General features: G+C 45.2%; 1 protein-coding gene across 1 annotated transcript in view; it reads right to left on the bottom strand.

Moving 5' to 3' along the window:
• LOC115077730 (vomeronasal type-2 receptor 26-like) overlaps nt 1–25,042 on the bottom strand; it is a 103,805-nt gene that overhangs the window by 5,569 nt on the left and 73,194 nt on the right. The window contains exon 3 of the mRNA XM_029580017.1: nt 22,872–23,099. Within this exon, the coding sequence (XP_029435877.1) occupies nt 22,872–23,099 (228 nt within the window). The remainder of the gene's footprint in view (nt 1–22,871; nt 23,100–25,042) is intronic.

The raw sequence follows: 25,042 nt of genomic DNA, 5'->3' as shown, positions 1-25,042 counted from the left end.
TTTTGTAAGGTGAGGTGTTGGGATGTGGTGTGAGAAAGGAAAAAGAGAGGATAATGAGGAATTATTAGGTGGTTTTAAGCAGAAGAGTTGAGGACAGCGCCGAGGTGGCAGTGCGAATTGGAGATTGTGTAGCGAGGGGTAATGGGGTACTGGTGGTATTTGGTAAGACACGACCTGTTTTTTAAAGGGAATGAAGGGGGAAGGAGGGTACGTGTAAAATTAGTTGGCAAACGTACAATAATTAAGAGGAGCATTAATTGGCAAATGACTTGAATTGTTGAGTACAATGAGATATGCACAGTAAATGGCAAAAACTTCAATTATTGAGAACAATGAGATATGCACAGTAAATGGCAAAAACTTCAAGTATTGAGAACAATGAGATATGCACAATAAATGGCAAAAACTTCAATTATTGAGAACAATGAGATATGCACAGTAAATGGCAAAAACTTCAAGTATTGAGAACAATGAGATATGCACAGTAAATGGTAAAAACTTCAATTGTTGAGTACAATGAGATATGCACAGGAATGGCAAACACTTCAATTGTTGAGGGTATAAGCAACTGTGAAGGAACAGGGGGCAGGTTCACGACGTCAAGGGCTAGAGCCTAGATTTAGGGGGCTCTTACCCCAACAGGAGTGCCACTTCCTTCTTTGTCCTTTGCCTTCAGCTGGGCAGCGATTCAGAGGGGATGACCAATGGGGTGGTTCTCACAGCATTGTAGAGCAGGTAGTAGACTGCGATATGAGGAGTGGGGAAAGAAGTCAGATTTGCGGTGCCGTTCGTCAGGGCCGCTCGAAGGAGTGCTCAAAGGGGCAGGCCCCTTTGTCGCGCTCCTTCGGCGTGCGACACTCGGCGCGCGGCGCCGGGGAAGGAGAATTTAAAGGCCTCACAGGCCTCGCCTGATTGGCAGTCCGGGAGCTGTGAGCGGCCGCGCTGATAGGTTGGTCCTTGGAGGGACAGGCTGGAGGCGGGCTTTACCGGCGGAGGGACGGAGAAGGAAGCCTCGCGGTCGGCGGTGCGGACCCCCGAGGGTGAGTGATTAAATTTGTGGCCTTACCCCGGTGGGTCTGCGGCACCGATCGCGCAGGCCAGCCTCGGTCCGGTCGTCGGTGGACAGATCCTCGCGGTCGCCGTCAGAAGAGGGAGAAGCTCCAGCAAAGAAGAGAATTTAAAGGCCTCGCAGGCCTCGCCTGATTGGCAGTCCGGGAGCTGTGAGCGGCCGCGCTGATAGGCGGGTCCCTGGAGGGACTGGCTGGAGGCGGGCTTTGCCGGCGGAGGGACGGAGAAGGAAGCCTCGCGGTCGGCGGTGCGGACCCCCGAGGATGAGTGATTAAATTTGTGGCCTTACCCCGGAGGGTCTGCGGCGCCGATCGCGCAGGCCAGCCTCCGTCCGGTCGTCGGTGGACAGAACCTCGCGGTTGCCGTCAGACCGCCAATGACATTTAAAGGATCCTAATTGTACACAGTCCTATTCCCATAACAACCTAAAACTTAACTAGGAACTGAACAAATTTAAGATGAAGGCAACAGTTCAGCCACAAGAGGGAGTCCTCCCATTTTTCTGCATCGAGTGTCACATGTATGTTTTTTTACCCGCTGGTGAGAAATTGTACATGTGCATCCGATGCAAAGAGCTCCTGTCTCTCAGTGAATTCGGCTGATCACTGGAGGCTAGAATGTCAGACCTGGAGGAGATGAGGCAGATGGAGAGAAATACAGATGAGAACTTCAGGGCATTGTAGCCAAGTCTCAAATGTAGTCTAGCATTCCTGGTGCTGCCTTGGAGGAGGAAGGTCTCATGAGAGCTTCAACCTAGTGCAGCAGGAAATGATCCTGTGGCAAGGACCTGCTCTCCAGGTGATGTATTGTCCTCTCATACCGATGATGTGTCTCCCAGTGCTACTGGCCAGGAGGGAATGATTAGGACAGCCATCATTGTTTGTGATTTGATTATTATGAATGTAGACAGCTGGATGGCTGGTGGGCATGAGGATCGCCTGGTAACTTGCCTACCTGGTGCAAAGATGTTGGACTTCATGTGTCACCTAGAAAGGATTTTAGACAGTGCTGGGGCGGAGCCAGCTGTCATGGTACATGTGAGCACCAATGACATAAAAAATGTGGGAGGGAGGATCTGGAAGCCAAATGTATTTATTTTATTTTTATTGATTTTAAAGTTTTTATATACTGGCATTCATGATAGAATCACATCATGCTGGTTTACAATTAACAGGGGAAGTGGGTGAAACAAGAACATGGAATGAGTGCAAAGAATCCATGAAGTTACAATAAAACAAGGCTGTTCAACTGGGAGAAGAGGGAAAGCTAGAGAGAGTTCACAAAATGAGGCATAATTATTTACAGTATATACAATATTCTGAAGAGTCTGACTGAAGATAATGTTGATTTGAGATTTAGGCAGGGTCTGGAAAGGCTTGTTTAAATAACCAAGTCTTAAGCCTTTTTCTGAAAGTTGGGAGGAGGGCTCCTGTCGCAGATCCGGTGGAATGGAATTCCATACCTGTGGTCCTGCTGTAGAGAATGCCCGGTCTCTGAATGTTAGGTATTGTGTGGTTTTGGTATGTGGTACATGAAGTGATCCTCTGTATGCTTCTCTGATGGGTCTGGAGGAGGAATGTCGTCTGAGCGGGATTTGTACGTTAAGAGGAGTGTGATGATGGATGGCTTTGTAGATCATGGTGATGGACTTATGAATAATTCTGAAGTGAATTGGCAGCCAATGTAAGTTTTTGAGGGTGGGAGTGATGTGGTCTCTTCTCGTGTTTGTCAGTATTCTGGTGGAAGCGTTCTGGATCATCTGAAGCGGTTTGGTGGAGGATGAAGGGAGACCTAGTAAAATGGAGTTGCAATAATCTATCTTGGAGAAGATTATTGCTTGAAGAACCGTTTGGAAGTCTTGAAAGTGAAGGAGAGGTTTTACTCTTTTCAGAACCTGTAGTTTATGAAAGCAGTCTTTAGTTGTGCGGTTGATGAAAGATTTTAAATTTAGACGATTGTCGATTATTACTCCTAAGTCTCTTGCTTGGATGATGAGTAGGTTGGATGGTGGACTCGACGTGATGTTGATATTTCCCAGAGATATAAGAAGGAGTTCACTCTTAGATGCGTTTAGTATCAGGTTAAGGCTAGCGAGGAGGCAGTTGATTTCTTGCAGGAAATTTTTCCAATGATTCAAGTGTTTTATTGATGGTTTCTTTAAGTGGGATCAGGATCTGGACATCGGCGGCGTATATGAAGTGTTTTAGATTCAGTTTGGTTAACAGCTGGCACAGTGGAAGAAGGTAAATGTTAAAGAGCGTGGGGGATAGGGAAGAACCCTTGGGAACTCCTAGGGCGGAATTGTAACAGGGGGATTCTTTATTGTGAATTCTAACCTTGTAGCCTCTATTACACAGGAAAGTTTTGAACCATGCAAGTGCCGTTCCTGTTATTCCGATGTCCGCCAGCTAGGCTGTTAGGTAGAAAAGTGAAATCCAGAACCTCCAGGGTAGCGTTCTCTGAAATGTTCCCTGTTCTATGCGCAGGTCCCCAGAGGCAGACAGAGCTCCAGACTCTCAATGTGTGGATGAGACAATGATGCAAGGAAGAGAGATTCAGTTTTGTATGGAACTGGGGAATGTTTTGGGGAAGGGAGTGTATTTTCCTAAGGGATGGACTCCACCTTAATCAAGGTGGAACCAGGCTGCTGGCACTAAACCTTAAAAAAGAGAGAGAGCAGATTTTAAACTAAATCAAAGGGGAAAGCTGATAGTCACTCAGCAGCGCATTGTTTGGAAGGAGATATCTTTGCAGGATACTAATGAAGCATTAGAGTTAGTCATCTCAGCAGAGAGGTTCCAATAATAAGAAACATACTCCAAGTTCCTATAATTAAAACTCACCTGAGCTAAAAGATTCCAATTTATCCCTGTCAACAGAAAAGCAGAATGTTAATACAATAAAAAAAAACTCACTTTGAAATGTTTGTATGCTAATGCCAGAAGTCTAAGAAGTAAGATAGGAGAATTAGAGTGTATAGCACTCAAACACGAGAAGGGTTGTAGCCCTGTAAGGGCAAGAGCCTATGAGACTGTAAGCACCTTACAATCTGATACCATTTCTAGTAAGTTCTTGTTGAATAACAATAATAACACAGATGTCTGTTGTTTAGCAGTAATCCTCAAGAAAAACTTTTTTGTTTAGCATTTAATAATGACATAGACTTCATTGGGATCTCAGAGACATGGTAGAAAGAGGATAACTAATGGGATAGTGCTAAGGCAGGGTACAAATTATATCACAATGACAGAGAGGAACATCCGGGTGGTGAGATGGTGCGTTATGTCTGGGATGGTATACAGTTCAACAGAAGAAAGCTCCTGCATGACACTAAATGCACAATCAAATTTTATAGGTAGAAATCCCTTTCATGTTGGGAAAGAGTATAGTGATAGGAGTAACCTACTGTCCACCTGGCCAAGATGATGATATGGTCAGTGAAATGATAAGAGAAATTAAGAAAGCAAACCATTTTGGTAGTACAGTAATAATGAGACATTTCAATTACCCCAATATTGCCTGAGTAAGTGAAACATTAAGACATGCTAGAGAGATAAAGTTCCTAGACAGAATAAATGACAGTTTTATCGAACAGATGTTCAGGATTCTCAGGAACTGATGAGAGAGAATGCCAGTATCTTAAATTTGTGATTTTGTTGAGATGAACATTTTAAATATTTTAATTTTTTTTTGCTTTAGTATTTGTCTCTACCTACTTTGCTAAATTTTATTTTCCAGAAGAGGGATGCTTAAAATTCAGTAATTTCATCTTTCATCCATCTTTTCAAAAGTTGCGCTACCAGCACAAAAGTTGAGGTATATGTATTATCACATTTCATTTTTTTTTTAAACTGGCAGATTCCTTTCTCATATACATAATAGGGATGTGAATCGTTTTTCGACGATTAAAATTATCGTCCGATAATTTTAATATCGTCTTAAACCGTTATGGAACACAATACAATAGAGATTCTAACGATTTATCGTTATAAATCGTTAGAATCGTGAGCCGGCACACTAAAACCCCCTAAAACCCATCCCCGACCCTTTAAATTAAATCCCCCACCCTCCCGAACCCCCCCAAATGACTTAAATAACCTGGGTGTCCAGCGGCGGTCCGGAACGGCAGCGGTCCGGAACGGGCTCCTGCTATTGAATCTTGTTGTCTTCAGCCGGCGCCATTTTCCAACGATTTAAAATATATCCAACGATTTAAAATATATCGGATGATATTTTAAATCGTCAAAAAATTATTCACATCCCTACTGGCTGGGAGGCACTGAGGCTGGGCTGAGGAAGAGCCACAGGGTCGAGACCACGTGACCAGCTAGACCGGCCCACCGGGGGAAGCCCGATCCCCCGATAGGCCAATCTGTCCCTGGGTGGAAGGAAGTTTAAACAATTTCCAGCATAGTTAAAAAGTGAGGTGAAAGAGGCTATTTTAGCCAAAAGATCTTCATTCAAAATAGGATTAAGCCTAAACACTTGCAAGTTAAATGTAAGACATTGATAAGACAGGCTAAGAGAATTTGAAAAGAAGTTGGCTGTAGAAGCAAACATTCACAATAAAACCTTTTTAAAATATATCCAAATCAGAAAGCCTGCGAGGGAGTCATTTGGACCATTAGATGATCAAGGGGTTAGATTAGGGATCAAGGGGTTAGATTAGGGAAGATAAGGCCATCATGGAAAGATTAAACAATGTCATTACTTTGGTGTTTACTGAAGAGGATGTTGGGGAGATACCCATTCAAGAGACAGTTTTCGAGGGTGATGACTCAGATGAACTAAACCAGATCATGGTGAATCTGGATGATGGTAGGCCAGATTGACAAACTGAAGAGTATTAAATCACCTAGACTGGATGGCAAACACCCCAGGGTTCTGAAAGAAACAAAAAATAAAATTTCAGACCTATTTCAATACAATTATAATCTATCTTTAAAATCATAGAAACATACATAGTAACATAGTAATGATGGCAGAAAAAGACCAAAATGGTCCATCTAGTCTGCCCAGCAAGCTTCCCAAGATAGTAACAGCCGCTCCGTGCAGGTTTCCCCCATGTTTTTCTTAAGGGTAGTAGCTGCCGCTCCGTGCCGGTTACCCCCATGTTTCTCTTAAGGGTAGTAACTGCCGCTCTGTGCTGGTTTAGCTTTTTTATTTATTCCCATCCTCTAGCCTTTTAGAGATCCACAGTGTTTATCCCATACCCCTTTAAATTCCTTCACAGTTTTAGTCTTCACCACTTCCTCTGGAAGGGCATTCCAGGCATCCACCACCCTCTCATCATCCATTGTACCTGAAGATTGGAAGATGGCAAATATAATCCTGATATTTAAAAAGGGCTCCAGGGGTGATCCGGGAAACTATAGGCCAGTGAGTCTGACTTCAGTACCTGGAAATATCATGGAAATTGTTTTAAAGAATAAAATCACAAAACATTTAGGTAGACATGGTTTAATGGTACACAGCCAGCATGGATTTACCCAAGGGAAGTCATGCCTCACAAATCTTGTTACACTCAGCGGTCTCAGGTGGCTGTGACTGCTATTGCTCACCTCTTTCTTTCCTGCATTGGCTCCACTGGGGGAACTCGTGGCTTCTGCCAGCTGCAGCTGGCCTACCAGCCTTCATTCCCTGACCTCCCTGGGCAGAACGGATGCCGCTGATGGCCATCTTTCCCTCAGGGCCACCTAGGCACGCACGCGCACTCCTCAGCCAACTTTAATGACATCATGGCGGGAACCTTGGCGACGTCTCCCTGGATGACATCATGCACCATGAATACTTATGCCAACTGGCCCAATCAGCCTATGACTTGCCAACGAGTTCCGTCTTGCTGAACATTTACCTTCGCATCTTAGCTTTGTTCCGGTTCTGGCTTCCCTGGCGTGAGACTATCGGGTACTCGCTCCTCGGGGGCCCTATCCTGTCTCTGGGCTATCCACTCCTTGTAGGGCCGTCACCTCGGACTCTACTTGCCATGTTCCCGGAGACTTCACCCGGAACCTCTACTCTGCTACAGCTCCTATGAGTACCCCCACTCCATGGGCCTTCTCTGTGACATCTTCTACAGACCACTGCCATGCTCTTGCAGTAGAACCTTCACCGGTGTACCCCGCGCTGCAGGCCACTACCATGCTACCACTTGAAGGACCCTCTCCGGTGTACCCCGCTTCATGGACCACTGCCGTGCCATCTTAAGAGGAATCCTCGCCGATGTACCCCGCTTCGTGAACCACTGCTGTGCCATCACTTGAGGAACCCTTGCTTGTGTACCCTGCTTCTCGGACCTGCTTAACATCGCTAGAGTACCTTGTTGGCATACCCCGCACCGCGGACCACAACTTGTGAGGCACCCCAGCAGGCTCCCTTGCTCTAAGGACTTGTGGCACCCTCGCAGGCTCCCTTGCTCTATGGACTTGTGGCATTACAGGGACTGTTTTACTCTGCGGCCACCCGCTCCTGGGGTAGTACCGCTTCTCACCACTGGGAAGAAGTTGAGGAATCCCCTCGTTGAGTCTGATGTCAGCCCCTTGGCTGATGTCACGTGGCTTCATCTCATGGGGTCACTCTCACTCCTCTCTTCTGTACCTGCTGGATTCCAACCTACAGCCGAGACCTTGCCTCCAGACGGTGAGGCTCAGTGGGGACTCCTCCATGTGGGCGGTTCCATTTCTCACCTCGGCCATAGGGCCCACACACTAACAGATCCTAACAGATTGCCAAGTCCATGAACCCAGCACAGATCTTGGCCCACCAGGCCATCCCTGGCCTAGGCCAACGTATTTCAGAACAACAGAAGATTCTGGAGAATTTGGCTAATGCCATTACTTAAATACACGGCTGGACACTGTCGCTGCAGCTGCCAAGTTGAGTTCCGCACCACAGGCACCACCGTTCTGGCCAATAGTGCCCCTGCCGTCAACACCTCGTTTTTCAGGTGACCCCTTGTCCTGTAGATGCTTCCTGAACCAGTGCAATATGCACTTTTTTCTACAACCTACATACTTCCCTGACATAGTGTCTAAGACGACATACATTCTATCACTTCTGGATGGACAGGCATTGGCCTGGGCATCTCCCCTTTGGGAGCAAGCAGAACTGATCCTTCATGATCTTCCAGGCTTCCTTGCCCTGTTTCGCTCCATCTTCGATGACCCAGCTCGCAAGACCATCACCGGTTCCGCACTACTGCACCTGCAACAAGGTTCTAGATCGACTATGCCATTGAGTTTAGGACTCTTGTGGCTGAGCTGCGCTGGGACCTGGTCTTCCTGCGTGCCATCTTTCTTGAGGGTCTACTCCACATATCAAGAATGAGGTAGTGGCATGAGAGCTCCCGGACAGCTTGGACTCTCTCGTGGACCTCGCCGGCCATATTGACCGCCGGCTTCATGAATGCTCACATGAGACCCGAGGACCCAAGAAGATGACTTTAGGTAATCCCCGCAATCGCCCAGCACAGGGATGGGGAAACGGGGCAACTGATAAATACGATAGGAAGCACAGAGAAGTGAAACTTAGCAAAATGAAAACTAAAAAGGAACAATAGGCAAAATGGAAAAAACATATCTACAAATATACAGCAGTAGTATGTGGTTACATGGAATCATCAGAGAACAATTGAGGGGTGTCATGGATCGAAGAGAGGACCAAGAGGTGCAGGGGAGGTGTGAAGTGGTCAAGCGAGGAAATTAATCAGGGAAAGCCTGGTGAAAGAGCCAGGTCTTTAGCATTTTTTTGAATTTAACTGTTTGTTCCCGTCAGAAGCCACTGACGGGTCATCCTTGAGGTCTCTTGCAACCACTTTCTACACCCAGTGAACCGTGGACACATATTGTAACAGATTTTATAGTGGATCTTCCTCCCTCTAGTGGCAACAACACCATCTGGGTTACCATTGACCAATTTTCAAAGATGGCTCACTTTGTGACTCTACCTGGTCTCCCTTCTGCCCTAGAGTTGGCAAAATTGTTTATTCGCCACATCTTTTCTCTTCATTGACTCCTGAGGCATATATTCTATGACCAGGGAATGCAATTTATGGCAAAGTTCTGGAGGTCCCTATGTAAGAAATTTTGCATTGCCTTGGACCTTACATCGGCCTATCACCTGCAGGCCAATGGACAGACAGAGAGGACCAATTGAACTCTGAAGCAGTTCCTCGAGGCATACGTAAATTCCTGTCAGGATGACTGGTCCGAGCTACTGCCCTGGGCTGAGTTTGCCTTGAACTCTCAACAGTCCACATCCACTGGGTCTTCACCCTTTGAAGTAGTCTACAGACGTCAGCCCCTGCCTCCGCTTCTGCTGCCTATGTCTGTGGCTTCTCCTGCAGTGCAAACCTCTGCTCAAGAGTTGCATCAACTCTGGGAAGATACAAAACGACTTCTACAGCAAGCTGCTCTGAAGTTGAAGAAATTTTATGATGCCCATCATCGGGCAGCTCATCAATTCAACCCTGGAGAAAAGGCGTGACTCAGCACCCGTTTTATCCACCTGAAGCTGCCTTCTGCACGATTTGCTCCAGGATACATTGGACCCTTCTCCATACTTCACGCTTGGGTCCAGTTAAGTACAGTCTTCACATGCCGGCATCACACAAGATTCATAATGCCTTCCACATCTCGTTATTAAAGCCTCTCATATTGTCTGAATTCTCTAAGAGGGCACCCAAGCCCATAACTCTGGCATCAGAGGAGAACATTACATATCAGGTACAGGAAATCCTAGATGTTTGGAAGCATGGAAAGTGATGGGAATACCTAATCTCATGGCAAGGATTCAGGCCCGAATAGAATAGCTGGGAACCAGCAGCCAACATTCTCGATAAAGATCAAGCAGTTTCATGCTTCTCACCCAAGAAAACTCAAACCCCAAGGGGGGGAATCATAAGAAGGGGGGTATTGTTACATTCTGCAGTCACAGGTGGCTGTGACTGCTGTTGCTCACCTCTTTCTTTGCTGCATTGGCTCCAATGGGGGAACTCGTGGCCTCTGCCAGCTGCAGCCGGCCTACCATCCTTTATTCCAAGACCTCCCTGGGCGGCACAGATGCTGCTGATGGCCATCTTGCCCTCAGGGCCACCGAGGCACGCAGTCCCCGGACAGCTTTAACAATGTCATGGCAAGAACCTCAGGGGCATCCCTCCGGATGACATCATGCACCACGGATACTTAATCCAACTGACCCAGTCAGCCTATGACTTGGCAACGAGTTCCTTCTTGCTGAATCCATGTATTTATCTATTTATTTATTTATTTATTAGCTTTTCTTTACCAACATTTGTAAGGCACATCATGCCGGTTTACAATGAACTGAAGGAGGAAAATACAATAAAATGCGGCAAGAGGGTTGGCAGGCTGGAGAGGGAGAAATGGGGAGGGGAAGGGATGAGGAGGGCACGAAGGAAGGAGGTAGAAATGTACCTTTGCATCTGAGCTTCATTCCAGTTCCTGCTTCCTTGGAGTGAGGCTATCGGGTACCTGCTCCTCGGTGGCCCTATCCGTTCTCTCGGCTATACGCTCCTTGGAGGGCCGTCACCTCGGACTCTACTTGCCTCATTCCCAGAGGCTTCACACGGAACCTCTACTCTCCTACAACTCCTACAACTCCTGTGAGTACCCCCACTCCACGGGCCTTCTCTGTGATATCGTCTACAGACCACTGCCATGCTCTTTCAGTAGAACCTTCACCGGTGTACACCGCTTCGCGGACCACTGCCATGCCATCACTTGAGGAGCCCTCGCCGGTGCACCCCGCTTCTTGGACCTGCTTAACATCACTAGAGGACCTTGTCGGCGTACCTTGCACCACGGACCACTACCATGATTGATCCTGTGAGGCACCCCCGCAGGCTCCCTTGCTCTACGGACTTGTGGCATCACAGGGACTGTTTTACTCTGCGGTTACCCACTCCTCGGGTAGTACCACTTCTCACCACTGGGAAGAACATGAGGAATCCCCTCATTGAGTCTAAAGTTCCATCGTTCCACCTCCCGGGGTCACTCTCACTCTTCTCTTCTGTACCTGCTGGATTTGAACCTAAAGCCGAGAACGTGCCTCCTGACAGTGAGGCTCAGTGGGGACTCCTCCCTGTGGGCGGTTCCATCTCTCACCTTGGCTATAGGGCCCACCCACTAACAGATCCTAACACTCCTACATTTTTTTGAAGGGGTGAATAAACATGTGGTCAGAAGTGTTCGACAAAGTCCTGCATGACTGGCTTCTAAGAAAACTAAAATGTCATGGCTTAGGAGGCAATGTCCTTTTGTGGATTTCAAGCTGGTTAAAAGATAGGCAACAGAGAGTAGGATTAAAAGGTCAGTTTTCACAGTGGACAAAGGTGAACAGTGGAGTGCATCAGAGATCTGTACTTTGACTGGTGCTTTTTAATGTATTTATAAGTAATGTGGGAAAGGGTACAATGAGTGTGGTGATCAAATTTGTGAATGACACAAAATTATGCATAGTAGTTAAATGTCAAGTGTATTGTGATAAATTGAAGGAGGACCCTGGGAGACCGGACGATTGGGATTCCAAATGGGAGATGAAATTTAATGTGGTAAAGGGAAAAAGTATGCACATAGGGAAAAATAACCCTTGCTGTTTTTAGGGAGCACTAGGAGAGTGGTCCCATACTCTAGGAGATTGTGTGCCCTTGGCCCTCGGCATGACCCCAGAAAACTCCAAGACAGCACTGAGGTAGGTGAGGCTTGTCCAAGCATGGGTGAAGACTGAAGGTCTGACCCTCTACCGGACCTATACACTTCAAGGTGACCAACAATGCAATGTTGGTCCTTGAATGGTCCTCCGACCATTCCCAGCCCTTTCAGACCTGCTGCTGGGTAATGGCAAGAAGCAGCAAGCCGGACAGAGGATGAGGGCATACAGAGGCCTTGGAACATAGAAGTCTCAAGACATAGATGTGGAAGGCTCAAGATGTAGATGTGTAACTTGGAAGACTCTGGACGTGGACTGGATGAGGAACTTGGAAGACTCTGGATGTGGATGAGTAACTTGGAAGGTTCAGACGTTGGCACCATCCCTCAGGGCGCCCTACACAGCCCACCACAGGGTGGACCCATGGAGCTGGTCATGGACCACCCTGTCCCACTGCGCGCCCTACACAACCTGTGAAGGCTGGTTGCGGACCACTTGGAGAGCAGAACAAATGCAGGAAGGGAACCCACCCAAAGCGAGACTCCTATGAAGAGAACAGGAACTGGACAAAACGGATTTACCCAACAGGATGTCATTTGGAGGACTTGAGGAGCTGGAAGGGCAAGAAACCTGAAGGAACTCTGAGCACTTGGGAGACTCAGATGAGGACTTGATACTCAGGACACAGAACAAGTGAAGGAGGAGCGTAACCTCGGAACATCAGGACGTGGAACATCAAGACATGGAAAATCTGGAAGTCTGGACTTGGAACAAGCAATGGAGGGAAGAAACCTTGGAACATCAAGACATGGGACATCAGGAAGCCATGAAAACTGAGAAATCAAAACAAGGCATGGAGCTCCAACAAAGAACGAAGACCTGGCAAAGCGCTGGAAGACGGGACTTCCAGAAGCAGGAAACTCTGATGCAAGGCCAAGCAGGAGTGCTGGAGAAGCCCTTTTATAGGGCTAACAGGAAGACGCCCTGAATGATGTCATTAGATGGGGACCAGAGTTACCATCCATTAAAGAGATCTTGGCATCATAGTGAATAATACATTGAAATCATCAGCCTAGTGTGCTGTTGTGATCAAAAAAGCAAACAGAATGTTAGTAATTATTAAGAAGGGAATGGCAAATAAAATGATGGATGACGGAATACCTCTGTATCGCTGCATGGTGAGACTGCACCTTGAACACTGTGTGCAATTCTGGTCGCCTCATCTCAAAAAAGATATAGTTGCACTGAAGAAAGTGCAAGATAGTAGAGAGTAGGGCTACCAAAATGATAAGGGGCATGGAACAGCTCCCCAAAGAGGAAAGGCTAAAGAAGTTAGGGCTGTTCAGTTTGCAGAAGAGGCAACTGAGTGGAGATATGATAGAGATCTATAAAATCATGAAAGGAATTGAACAAGTTAATGTAAATTGGTTATTTACTCTTTCCAATAATAGAAGAACTAGGGGACATTCTGTGAAGTTAACAATTAGCAAATTTAAAACAAATTGAAGAAAAATATTTTTTCTCCGCATACAGTTAAGTTCTGTAATTCATTGCCAGAGGATGTGGTTATGTCAGTTATTGTAACTGGGTCAGGAGTACCCCGCAAGACTTGCCAAAAGTCCCTGGTGGTCCAGCGGGGGTCCCCGGAGCGATCTCCTACACTCGGGTCGTCGGCTGCCAGTATTAAAAATTGTGCCGATAGCCTTTGCCCTTACTTTGTCACAGGGGCTACCGGTGCCATTGGTCGGCCCCTGTCACATGGTAGGAGCAACCGACCAATGGCGCCGATAGCCCCTGTGACATAGAAAGGGCAAAGGCTATTGGCGCCATTTTGAATACTGGCAGCCGACGAAGCAATTGCAGGAGATCGCTTCCGGGACCGCCGCTGGACCACCAGGGACTTTTGGCACGTCTTGGGGGGGGGGGGTCAGGAGGGTGGGGGGCCTATTCGTTGGTGATCCATTGTATTCGTGGGGGTTTGCCATACGTTTCGGAACCCCCACAAATACAACAAATATGGCATATACGTTGCGGATTCACAATATGTCGAAAACGAATGCAGACCCCTATTAATTAGTAAGCAATTGTAGTTTGAGATTTATTTAAAGTTTGGGTACCGGTCAGGTTCCTGTGACTTGTAATGGCCACTGTTGGAAACAGGATACTGGGGTTGGTGGACCTTTGGTATGACTCAGTATGGCATTTCTTATGTTCTTATGTTCTTATTATCAGATGTCTGAGGTATCAAATTTTCCTTAGGGATGTGCACAGATATTTGTGTTTTCTATATATTTTTTTTGCTTTTGTTTGCTGGTTCCCATCAGAGATTCCCATTGCCTCATCCTTTTATTCCCCGCTGTATTAGTTAATTTGTTCCTTGTAAAATGGCACCAGAAGTAATTAACAATTGTCCTGGCCTCGGTCTCCCAATGCAATTTATATGCAAACCACCTGTCGTGCAGGGACTGGGGATTGCCCCTTCACCATGGAAAAGCTAAAATGTGGTGAGAGGAATTGAAGGGGATAGGAAGTGAGAAATGGGTTGGATCTTTATCTTTTGGTGGCAGGGATAACTTTTTAAAGAAACAAAGCAAAACAAAATTTCATTCATTTTCCTTATTTTTTTTCATGTTAAAAACAATCTGAAATAAAACAGGAAATTCTGTTATGTTCACTTCATTTCAAACAAATGCACATCCCTAATTTTACCTTTAGGTTCTGTTCCTTTGGATTTTACATGTGGTTTAGCTTTTTTAAATAAGACAGCATGGTAGATGAGGTACGGGAAAGCATTTCTTATGTAACTGGAGAGGAAACGATGATTGAGGTTCAGTGAATATAATTATTAGGTATGTGAATCATTTTTGAACGATTAAAATTATCGTCAGATAATTTTAAAATCGTCCTAAATCGTTAGAGTGCACGATACAATACAAATGCCCCCGATTTATCATCAGGGGCATTTGTATTGTATCGTTAAATAGGGCACAGGAATTATTTGGGGGAGGGCAGGAAAACCGGCGCACCAAAACAACCCCTAAACCCACCCCGACCCTTTAAAACCAATTCCTTACCCTCCCCACCCTCCCAAACCCCCCCAAAATGTTAAATTACCTAGTTGTCCAGTGGGGGTGGGGGGGTGTCCCGGCGCGATCTCCCGCTCTCGGGCCATCGGCGCCATTTTGGCTGCCACTAATTAAAATGGCGCCGATGGCCCGATAAAAAAAACAAAAACCACCCAACCCTTTAAATCGACCCTCCTTAGCCTCCCCCACCCTCCCGACCCTTTTTTTTTAGGGAGGCCTGTGCCGCTAAAAAAACAAAAAACACCCGACCCTTTAAATCAACCCCCACCTCCCGACCCCCCCAAAACCTTTTAATATTACCTGGTTGTCCAGGGGGGCCTCGAGGGGCCTCGGGGAGAGATCCAGGGGGGCCTCGGGGAGAGGAGAGATCCAGGGGGGCCTCGGGAAGAGATTTCCCGTTCCCAGGCATCAGCTGTTCTAAAAAAAAAAATGGCGCCGATGCCCCTTTGCCCTTACCATGTGACAGGGTATCCGTGCCATTGGCCAGCCCCTGTAACATGGTAGGAGCACTGGATGGTCGGCGCCATCTTTAAAGATGGCGCCGGCCATCTTTACTCATCAGCCCCTATTATACTCTGGCTGATGAGTAAAGATGGCCGGCGCTATCTTTAAAGATGGCACCAGCCATCCAGTGCTCCTACCATGTGACAGGGGCCGGCCAATGGCCCGGATACCCTGTCACATGGTAAGGGCAAAGGGGCATCGGCGTCATTTTGTTTTAGAACAGCTGATGCCTGGGGACGGGAAATCTCTCCCTGAGGCCCCCCTGGATCTCTCCCCGAGGCCCCCCAAGGCCCCCCTGGGCCACCAGGTAATTTTAAAAGGTTTTGGGGGGGTCAGCAGGGTGGAGTCGATTTAAAGGGTCAGGTGGGTTGTTTTTTTTAGTGGCACGGGCCTCCCTAAAAAAAAATTAGCGATGTGAATTGGAATCGGAAACGATTCCAATTCACATATCTTAACAATCAGATTTCCCCGACCCCCCCCCCCCCCCCCCAGCCGAATCTGATCGTTAAGATGATCTGGCACACGATTCACATCTCTAATAATTATTTTCCCAAGACTGGGAGATAGAAATGTCAAGAGAAAACTTTGAATAACAGGAAAAGTTATGAATGTTGTAATAAAGTTTTTTTAATGGGAATTTTCAATGTTTCTTCAATAGATATACAGCTGGTTACCCCAATTAAAGCTTCAAAGAAATTTGTACCCCTCCCCCTCCCCCATCATTGCATATAAAAGGGACAGGGGACGGTTTGGTTTAGGTCGAGGGAAGAGGTGTAAATGTACAAGCTCAGAGGATAACTATTGGTGCTTGCGGGTATTTTGTAACTTATGTGTGCATATGCATGCGTAGTATAAAATAGGTTATATGCATGCACACAATATTTAGTGGGCGTGCACTTATGTGCGCAAATACCATTCTCTTTAATTTTCAGGTGGAGAGGAATTTTTCATTCCTTAAACTCCTGTAGTTGCATTGATCATCAACACCTAATACGAACATAAGCCTTGCCATATTGGGTCATACCAAACATTCATCAAGCCCAGTATCCTGTTTCCTACAGTGGACAATCCAGATCACAAGTACCTGGCAGGATCCCAAGGAGTAGATATATTCCAAGCTGCTTATCCCAAGAATAAGAAGTGTATTTCTACAATTCTACCTTAATATTGGTTAATGGACTTTCCCTCGAGGACCTTGCCAAACATTTTATTAACCCAACTAAACTAATACTTTCACCATATCCTCTGGCAACAAATTTCAAAGCTCAATTATGTGTTGAGTAAAAAAAATATATATATTTTCTCTTAATAGGTCTAAATGTATTACCTAGTGTTTATAAGTCCACCCCAGAGGTAAAATAGTTTATAAGAACAACTCTGATTCTACTTTTAATTATTATTCTTTATTGTACATCATCATATACTATGCATATACAAACAGATCAATACACATGAAGCAAAAGCATACATAAGAAGCAGGAATATACTTACATTATAGTAATGAGCACAGCGCTGGCTTTGGAACTAACTTTTTTCCTACTACAGTTCTGCTTATATAGGTTAAAAATACAAAGTCAGCAAATCATCTGATCTCTGCTTGCATGCTTCACACCACTATCCTTTTTTACGCTGTCTGCTTACAGGCAGCTGTTATTTGTCTCCCCTTATCTTATCACCCCCTTGCATTCCTTTCCACAGACTGTTTGCTTCGTACCCTCTGAGATATCTCCTGCCCTATCCTGTGGCTAACTTTGTTGATTCTCCGGTGTCTGTGAATTCCTGCAAAAACAGTTTTATAGCTTTCTTCTCTGGCATCTGGCATTCAAGGTCCCAGGTTTGTGTTCTGGGACCTGCTGGTATTTTTCCATACCAGCAGTATGTTCAGCAATGGTGGAAAGGCCGGGGATTGAACCCGGGTATAATCAACACTAGTAATCCCTGCTGTGACCCCTGGTCTTGTTCTTTTTGAAAGAGTAAACAACTGATGAATGTTTACTTGTTCCATTCCACTATTTTATAGACCTCTATCATATCTCCTCTCAGCCATCTACAAGCAGAAGAGTCCTCTCCTCTTTAGCCTTTCTTCTTAGGGGAATTGTTCCATCCCCTTTATCATTTTTGTGACCCTTCTGCTATATCTTTTTTCAGATGAAGTGACCGGAACTCCACACAATACTCAAGATGAGGTCTCCACATGGAGTGATACAGAGGCATTATTATATTCTCTGTTTATTCTCCATTTCTTTCCGAATAATCTCTAGTATTCAGTTTGCTTTCCTGGCTATTGCTGCACACTGAGCAGAAGATGTCAATGTATTTTCAGAGAAGACATATCTATCCTTTTACTGAGCAGTGATTCCTAATGTGGAATCTTGCATTGCGTAGCCAAAATGTGGGTAGTTCTTCCCTAAGTGCATCACTTTACACTTGTCCATGTTAAATTCCATTTGCCATTTCCATATCCAGTCTCCCAGTTTTGCAATGTCATATTGCAATTTCTCAGAATCCTCTTATGATTTAACAACTTTGAATAATTTTGTCTCAGTAAATTTGATCACCTCACTTGTCCCATTTCCATGTCATTTATAAATATATTAGAAAGCACGTAGAGATGTGCATTCATTTGAGACGAAATAGGAAACAGAGACAATATTTCCTATTGCATTGCATTTTGGGGGAGGCAACGAAATGATAAGAAAACCAAACTTTTTGTGTGGTTTTCTTATCAATTTTGGGGGAGGGGGAGAAAGGACACATTAAAAAAAAACAAAAAACCCAAAACCCACCTCAACCCTTCAAATGTAATTAATTGCAACCCCCACCCTCCTGACCCCCCAAGACTTGCCCGATCCCCCCCCCCCAAGACTTACCAAAAGTCCCTGGTGGTCCAGCGGGGTCCCGGGAGCGATCTCCCCCTCTCAGGCCGTCGGTTGCACACTAATCAAAATGGCGCTAATAGCCCTTTGCCCTTACCGTGTGACAGAGGCTATCGGTGCCATTGGTCAGCCTCTGTCACATGGTAAGAGCAATGGATGGCACGCACCATTTTTTAAGATGGCGCCGGCCATCCATTGCTCCTACCATGTGACAGAGGCCGGTCAATGGCACTGATAGCCCCTGTCACATGGTAAAGGCAAAGGGCCATCGGTGCCATTTTGATTAGTGTGCAACCGACGGCCCGAGAGGGGGAGATCACTCCCGGGACCCCGCTGGACCACCAGGGATGTTTGGCAAATTGTGGGGGGGTTTGGGAGGGTGGGGAGGGTGGGGGTTTGCAATTAATAAAATTTGAAGGGTTGGGGTGGGTTTGGGTATTTTTATGTTTTTTGGTTTGTTTTTTTACAATCCCCCGTTGTAATAATTTAATTCAAAGAGTTGGGGCCGGTTTGGGGCTTCAATTCATGATCATCCACAATAAAATTGGCCCGAACCACGGGAAAACAAAATTTCCCATGGCGGGCCAATAACGAAGGCTGAATTGAAAGGTTCAGCTGAATCACATCTCTAGAAAGCAGTGATCAAAGAACAGATCCCTGAGATACTCCACCATTCACCTGTATCCATTGGGAACATTTAACATTTAGCCCTGCTTTCTGTCTTTTAATCACTTGGGAATCCACAACAGCACACTGCCCCTTCTGATGATTTTTAAATTTCCTCTCTCATGAGGGACTTTGTCAAATGTTTTTTGGAAATCCAGATACACGATATCAACTGGCTCACCTTTATCCATATGTATATTTATGCCCTCAAACAAATATAGCAAATTTGTGAGGAAAGACTTCATTTAGCTAAATCCATGTTGGTTTTATTCCATTAAACCAGGGGTGGGCAATTCCGGTCCTCGAGGGCTGCAAACCGGTAGGGTTTTCAGGATATCCCTAATGAATATGCATGAAAAAGATTTACATACGACTGAGGCAGAGTGCATGCAAATCTCTCTCGTGCATATTCATTAGGGATATCCTGAAAACCCGACCGGTTTGCGGCCCTCGAGGACCGGAATTGCCCACTCCTGCATTAAACTATGGCTATCTATATGTTCAGCAATTTTATTCTTTATGATAGTGTGTTTTCTACCATTTTGCCTGGCACAGACAGCAGACTAACTAGTCTGTAATTTCCTAGATCACTGCTTGAACCCTTTTTAAAAATTGCATTACTTTTCCAACCCTCCAGTCTTCAGCTACCATATTATAAAATACACACGCATGTTATAAAATATGATTCCTGCATGCACATGCAATCTGATTTTAATATTGGTGCGTGCATATGCGGGAGGGTCATGACTCTAACTCGCAGGGGGGAATTTTGTAATGTATGCGCGGTGATGCGATCGGGCCTTTGTCTGGTTCCCTCCTAGTCCACTCCAACTAAGGAATGGACTGGGAGGGAACTTTCCTATACCCCTAACTACCCTTCCTCCCTTATCCCCTCTCCTTCCTGACCCCTAAACTAATCCTATCTATACTGAATTGTTTTGTTTACTTACTCATTGCTCCTATTGAGCTGAAGTAACTTCTGTGTGTCAGCCAGCTGCCAGTGCGTGCTTCCCTGGGACAGCATCTAATGGTGCTGTCCTGGCTGACCCCTGCCCTGCCCCCATCCCATCCAGACTCTGCCCCGGCCCGCCCCTTTTGTGAACCCCAGCACTTCTGCGTCTATCGGTAGATATGGGCGAGGCCGAGCAGTTTTAACAATGCGCTTGGTGAGTGTACCTAACAATTTTTACATGCTGGGATTTGAAAATTTAGGTGTTGGTCTCTCTGCTCTGGCTTTGTCATCTCTAAGTGCCCCTTTTACCCCTTGATCATCTAATGAACCAACTGACTCCCTTGCAGGATTTTTTATCTCAAATGTACCTGAAAAAAATGTACCTGTTTTTGTTTTCACTGCAAGCATCTTTTCAACTTCTCTCTCTGCCTGCTTTATCAGTGCTTTGCATCTGACTTGCCAGTGCTTATGCTGCTTCCTGTTTTTTCATTCAGATCCTTTTTCCATTTTTGAAAGATGTTCTTTTAGATATTATAGTCTCTCTAACCTTATCTTGCCAGTAGTCATTAACCTTCCTTCTACCTTTTCTAATGCATGGAATACATCTAATCTGGGCTTCCAAAATTGTATTTTTAAACAATATCCATGCCTTAGCTAAACTCTTAACCTTTGTAATTGTTCCTTTCAGTTTTATCCTAACCATTTTCTTCATTTTTTCATAGTTACCTTTTTGAAACTTAATTGCTGTCACAGTAGATTTATTTTGTGGGCTCCCTCCAGTTATTAAGTTGTTCCAACACGGTTACCTCTCCCACCAAATCCTGTGTTCCACTAAGGACTAGGTCTAACATTGTTTTTTCTCTTGTTGATTCTTGTACCTGTTTCTTCATGAAGCATTCATTTATTTTGTCTAGGAACTTTACCTCTCTATAATGTCCTGATGTGACATTTACCCAGTCAGTACTAGAGTAATTGAAATCAGCCATTAATACTGTGCTGACAATTAGTTTCCCTAATGTATTTTAGCATTTCATTGTCTGTAAGTTCATTATGGCCAGGAAGACAGTAACACACCCCCACCTGGAATTTCTCTGCATAAAGATTTAACATTGTATTTTGTTTCCTGTAGAACTATCCTATTTTGACTCAGTGCCCTCTTTAATATCTCTTCCACCAATTTGATACATCTTGTCATTTCAACATAATTTGTGTCCATGGTATCACAGTGTCCCATTGGTTATTCTCCTTTCTCCAGGTCTCTGAGATGCCAATGATATCCACTTCTTCATCCAGTGCTATACTCTCTAATTATCTAATCTTATGGTTTAGACCTCTAGCATTTGTATACAGACATTTCAAAGTATGTTTTTTTGTTTGTATTAACAACCTGCTCATCAGCTTATGCGGTAATTTGGAATCTTTCTGTACTTTACTTAAAGACACCTGGTCCATTTTGGCATTTATTATAGAAACATAGAAACATAGAAATGACGGCAGAAGAAGACTGAATGGCCCATCCAGTCTGCCCAGCAAGCCTCACACATTTTTTCTCTCATTCTTATCTGTTTCTCTTAGCTATTTGTTCTATTCCCCTTCCACCCCCACCATTAATGTAGAGAGCAGTGATGGAGCTGCATCCAAGTGAAATATCTAGCTTGATTAGTTAGGGGTAGTAGGGGCAGTAACCGCCGCGATAAGCAAGCTACACCCATGCTTATTTGTTTTGCCTAGACTATGTTGTACAGCCCTTGTTGGGTTTTTTTCTTCTCCCCTGCCGTTGAAGCTATGCAGGATATGCGTGAAGCATCAGTTTTTTGTTTTGGTTTTTTTTTTCCCCCTGCTGTTGAAGCAGAGAGCTATGCTGGAAATGCGTGATGTATCAGTCTTTCTCCCATGCCGATGAAGCAGAGAACCATGCTGGATATGCATGGAAAGTGAAGTATCAGGCACATTTGGTTTGGGGTAGTAACCGCCGTAACAAGCCAGCTACTCCCCGCTTTTTGAGTGCTAACCCTTTTTCTTCTCCCTTGCCGTTGTAGCAGAGAGCTCTGCTGGATGTGTGAAGTATCAGTTATTCTTCTCCCCTGTCATTGAAGCAGAGAGCTATGCTGTATATGCATTGAAAGTGAAGTATCCGGCATATTTGGTTTGGGGTAGTAACCGCCGTAACAAGCCAGCTACTCCCCTCTTTGTGAGTGCAAATCCTTTTTTCCATTACCTCTTGCTGTTGAAGCTTAGAGCGATGTTGGAGTCACAGTAAGCATGTGTATGTTTATTTAATAAGGGTATTGTGTCAATAGCCATCATTCTGGCGAGTCACCCACTCTTCATTGGCGGCCTCTTGACTTTATGGATCCGCAGTGTTTATCCCATGCCCCTTTGAAGTCTTTCACAGTTCTGGTCTTCACCACTTCCTCCGGAAGGGCATTCCAGGCATCCACCACCCTCTCCGTGAAGAAATACTTCCTGACATTGGTTCTGAATCTTCCTACCTGGAGCCTCAAATCGTGACCCCTCTCTACTGGGATGTCCTATTTTCCCTGTTCTCTTAGTATCCTTCAGATATACATCATTCTGAAGCATGTGCTTCAGAATGACTGTCGGTTAATATTATCCCTAAAACTTAGATATAAAAGGATAATTTTTATGCTTTCATTTATTATATTTCTATTAAAAATATACTACCCTTGTACAGGAAATTTAAATTCAACTCAAAACCAGTAATTTCAAAGAATCAAGATTTTGGAAATGTGGGGACTTGCTTATGATTTGCTGGGGAAGTTATCAACTATATCTGGAAACTGTCTGACAGATTTAATGTGAGTTTTCCAATTTTTAGTATCTTCTCTGAATTTGACCACTGTAGAAACCATGGATTTTACAGACATATTGATATTCCAATGTGGTTTGTTGATTCATAGAGTTCATATTTTATTTTTTGAGAAAAGGTTCACAGAACAATTTTGAAGACTTAGAAAATATTTTACTGATTTAAAAAAAAAATCTGTTTTGTGAACCTTTTTTAAAAGTGGATGCATGCATATTTCTTACCTGGGTAAAATTTGGACTCCATCCAATGGCACTCACATTGATGAGGAGTTGCTGACCCGGAGGAGCAAATGGATTAAATGTTCCTACTTGATTTTTCAAGACATCTCCTTTACGGAAGATCAGAAAGTTTATGATGTCAAATTGAATTTGCAGATTCCCCTCATCATCAAAGATAATCAAATCAAAAGCTGAAGTTCTGAATTGAAGATTTTTTATGTATCTGTTTATCTTAAAACAAGGAAAAATAATAGCAATCAACGCAAATTTTTAAAATTTAAAATTTTCAAAATTTAAAAGCCCCTCTGGGCTGGCTCCAATAGGAGCCAGCCCAGAGGGGCTTTTAAATCTGATTCAGCCCGGCGCCATCTCCTTTCCAACGCTGCTGCTTCTTGTGGATTAGGCCTGCGCGATCGGCGCCGAGCCCCGCCGGGGGAAGGTTAGGAAACCACTCTCCTAACCCAGGAAGCCCAGCGCAGACAGCGAGGCAAAAGCTAAGTTAAAATAAAAGCTTAAAAAAATCATCTCCGCGCCAAAAATCGCCGCGATCGGAAGCCCCGCCCACCGAAGCCAGCCTCCAATAGGAGCCAGCCCAGAGGGGCTTTTAAATCTGATTCAGCCCGGCGCCATCTCCTTTCCAACGCTGCTGCTTCTTGTGGATTAGGCCTGCGCGATCGGCGCCGAGCCCCGCCGGGGGAAGGTTAGGAAACCACTCTCCTCACCCAGGAAGCCCAGCGCAGACAGCGAGGCAAAAGCTAAGTTAAAATAAAAGCGTAAAAAAATCATCTCCGCGCCAAAAATCGCCGCGATCGGAAGCCCCGCCCGCCGAAGCCAGCCTCCAATAGGAGCCAGCCCAGAGGGGCTTTTAAATCTGATTCAGACCGGCGCCGCGCGCCGTGCGTCGCGTGCCTAAGGGGCGAGACAGCCCCTTTGTCTCGCCCCTTCGTCTCAGCCCCGAGGAAGCCCCGAGGCTACCTCCCGATCCACAGTCCGACTATTATCCATACCATCCTCATCTGCCCACCTACCTACATAACATCAGCACCAACAAATCAAAAAGCACAAACATCACTAAAACGGCTTTAATATTCAAGCCCTAGCTACCTGCAAAGATCTTGCAAACCACACACAGGCAGTGGCTCCCTAGACTCCAAGCTCCAGATCTGCGCAATCCAAGCCATCCTCACAACGAAAGCTCGTGGAATTACCATATTTTGCCAGCAGACTCCTCAGAGGAACTTTATAGATCCCATTAAACGTCCGCCCAAATCCATCAGGTTCTGCAGTCACTCAACATTCGCCCATCATTCTCCGGACTGCATTCACTCAACATACACTCATCATTCACCCAGCACGCTTCTAACTACATCCGCTCAGCATTCTTCAAACCGCATTCGTCCAGCACTCATCCGACTGCATTCGCCTTGCACTCCTTCTGACTGTAAGATTTCTTCAGTCTTCCACTTCAACCACCTACATCCAACATGCACCCCCTCACAATTCCCATCATCCACAATCCCAAATGGAGAACACCAAAGCCCCCTACCCCCCCCCATCACAATCGTCAACAGAGGCTCAGGCCCATCTTACTGACACCGGTCACTCAATTCCTTGGACTAACTCTCTTCTCACTCACATTGGTTAATGCGCAATCGATCTCTAAGAAAAGTCATATATTCAACGACTACCTATCTGATACAAAACCTGATATCTGTGCTATCACAGAAACCTGGTTAAAACCCTCTGACACTGCTCTAATAAATCAGCTTCCCATCCAGGATTACGATGTTCTCTCTATTCCCAGACCCAAAAAAAGAGGAGGTGGACTTCTCCTCGCAGCCAAAAAAACACTGGGTCTGACATTGCAGACTTCCAATATCATATCAAAGATTGAATTTGCCCTATTCAACTCAAAACATCTGACGATCGGCCTAATTTATGCTCCCCCCGGATTACTGGAAGCAGACCCATCCTATATCATAGAGCTTACAGCAAAACACCTAAATTCCAGTAAACCTACCATCCTTTTGGGAGATTTTAATCTGCACGTAGATATCCAACCTCATTCTACCAACTGTAAAACTCTTCTCTCCTCTCTCAACAATATGGGTTTCAGACAAATAGTGACTGAACCAACTCACAAAGCAGGCCATACGCTGGACCTTATCTTCATA

The sequence above is a fragment of the Rhinatrema bivittatum genome, chromosome 16 (assembly GCF_901001135.1).
Source record: "Rhinatrema bivittatum chromosome 16, aRhiBiv1.1, whole genome shotgun sequence".
Classification (NCBI taxonomy): Eukaryota; Metazoa; Chordata; class Amphibia; order Gymnophiona; family Rhinatrematidae; genus Rhinatrema; species Rhinatrema bivittatum.
The sequence above is the reverse complement of the archived record's forward strand: the minus strand, read 5'-3'. Positions and strand labels throughout refer to the sequence as shown.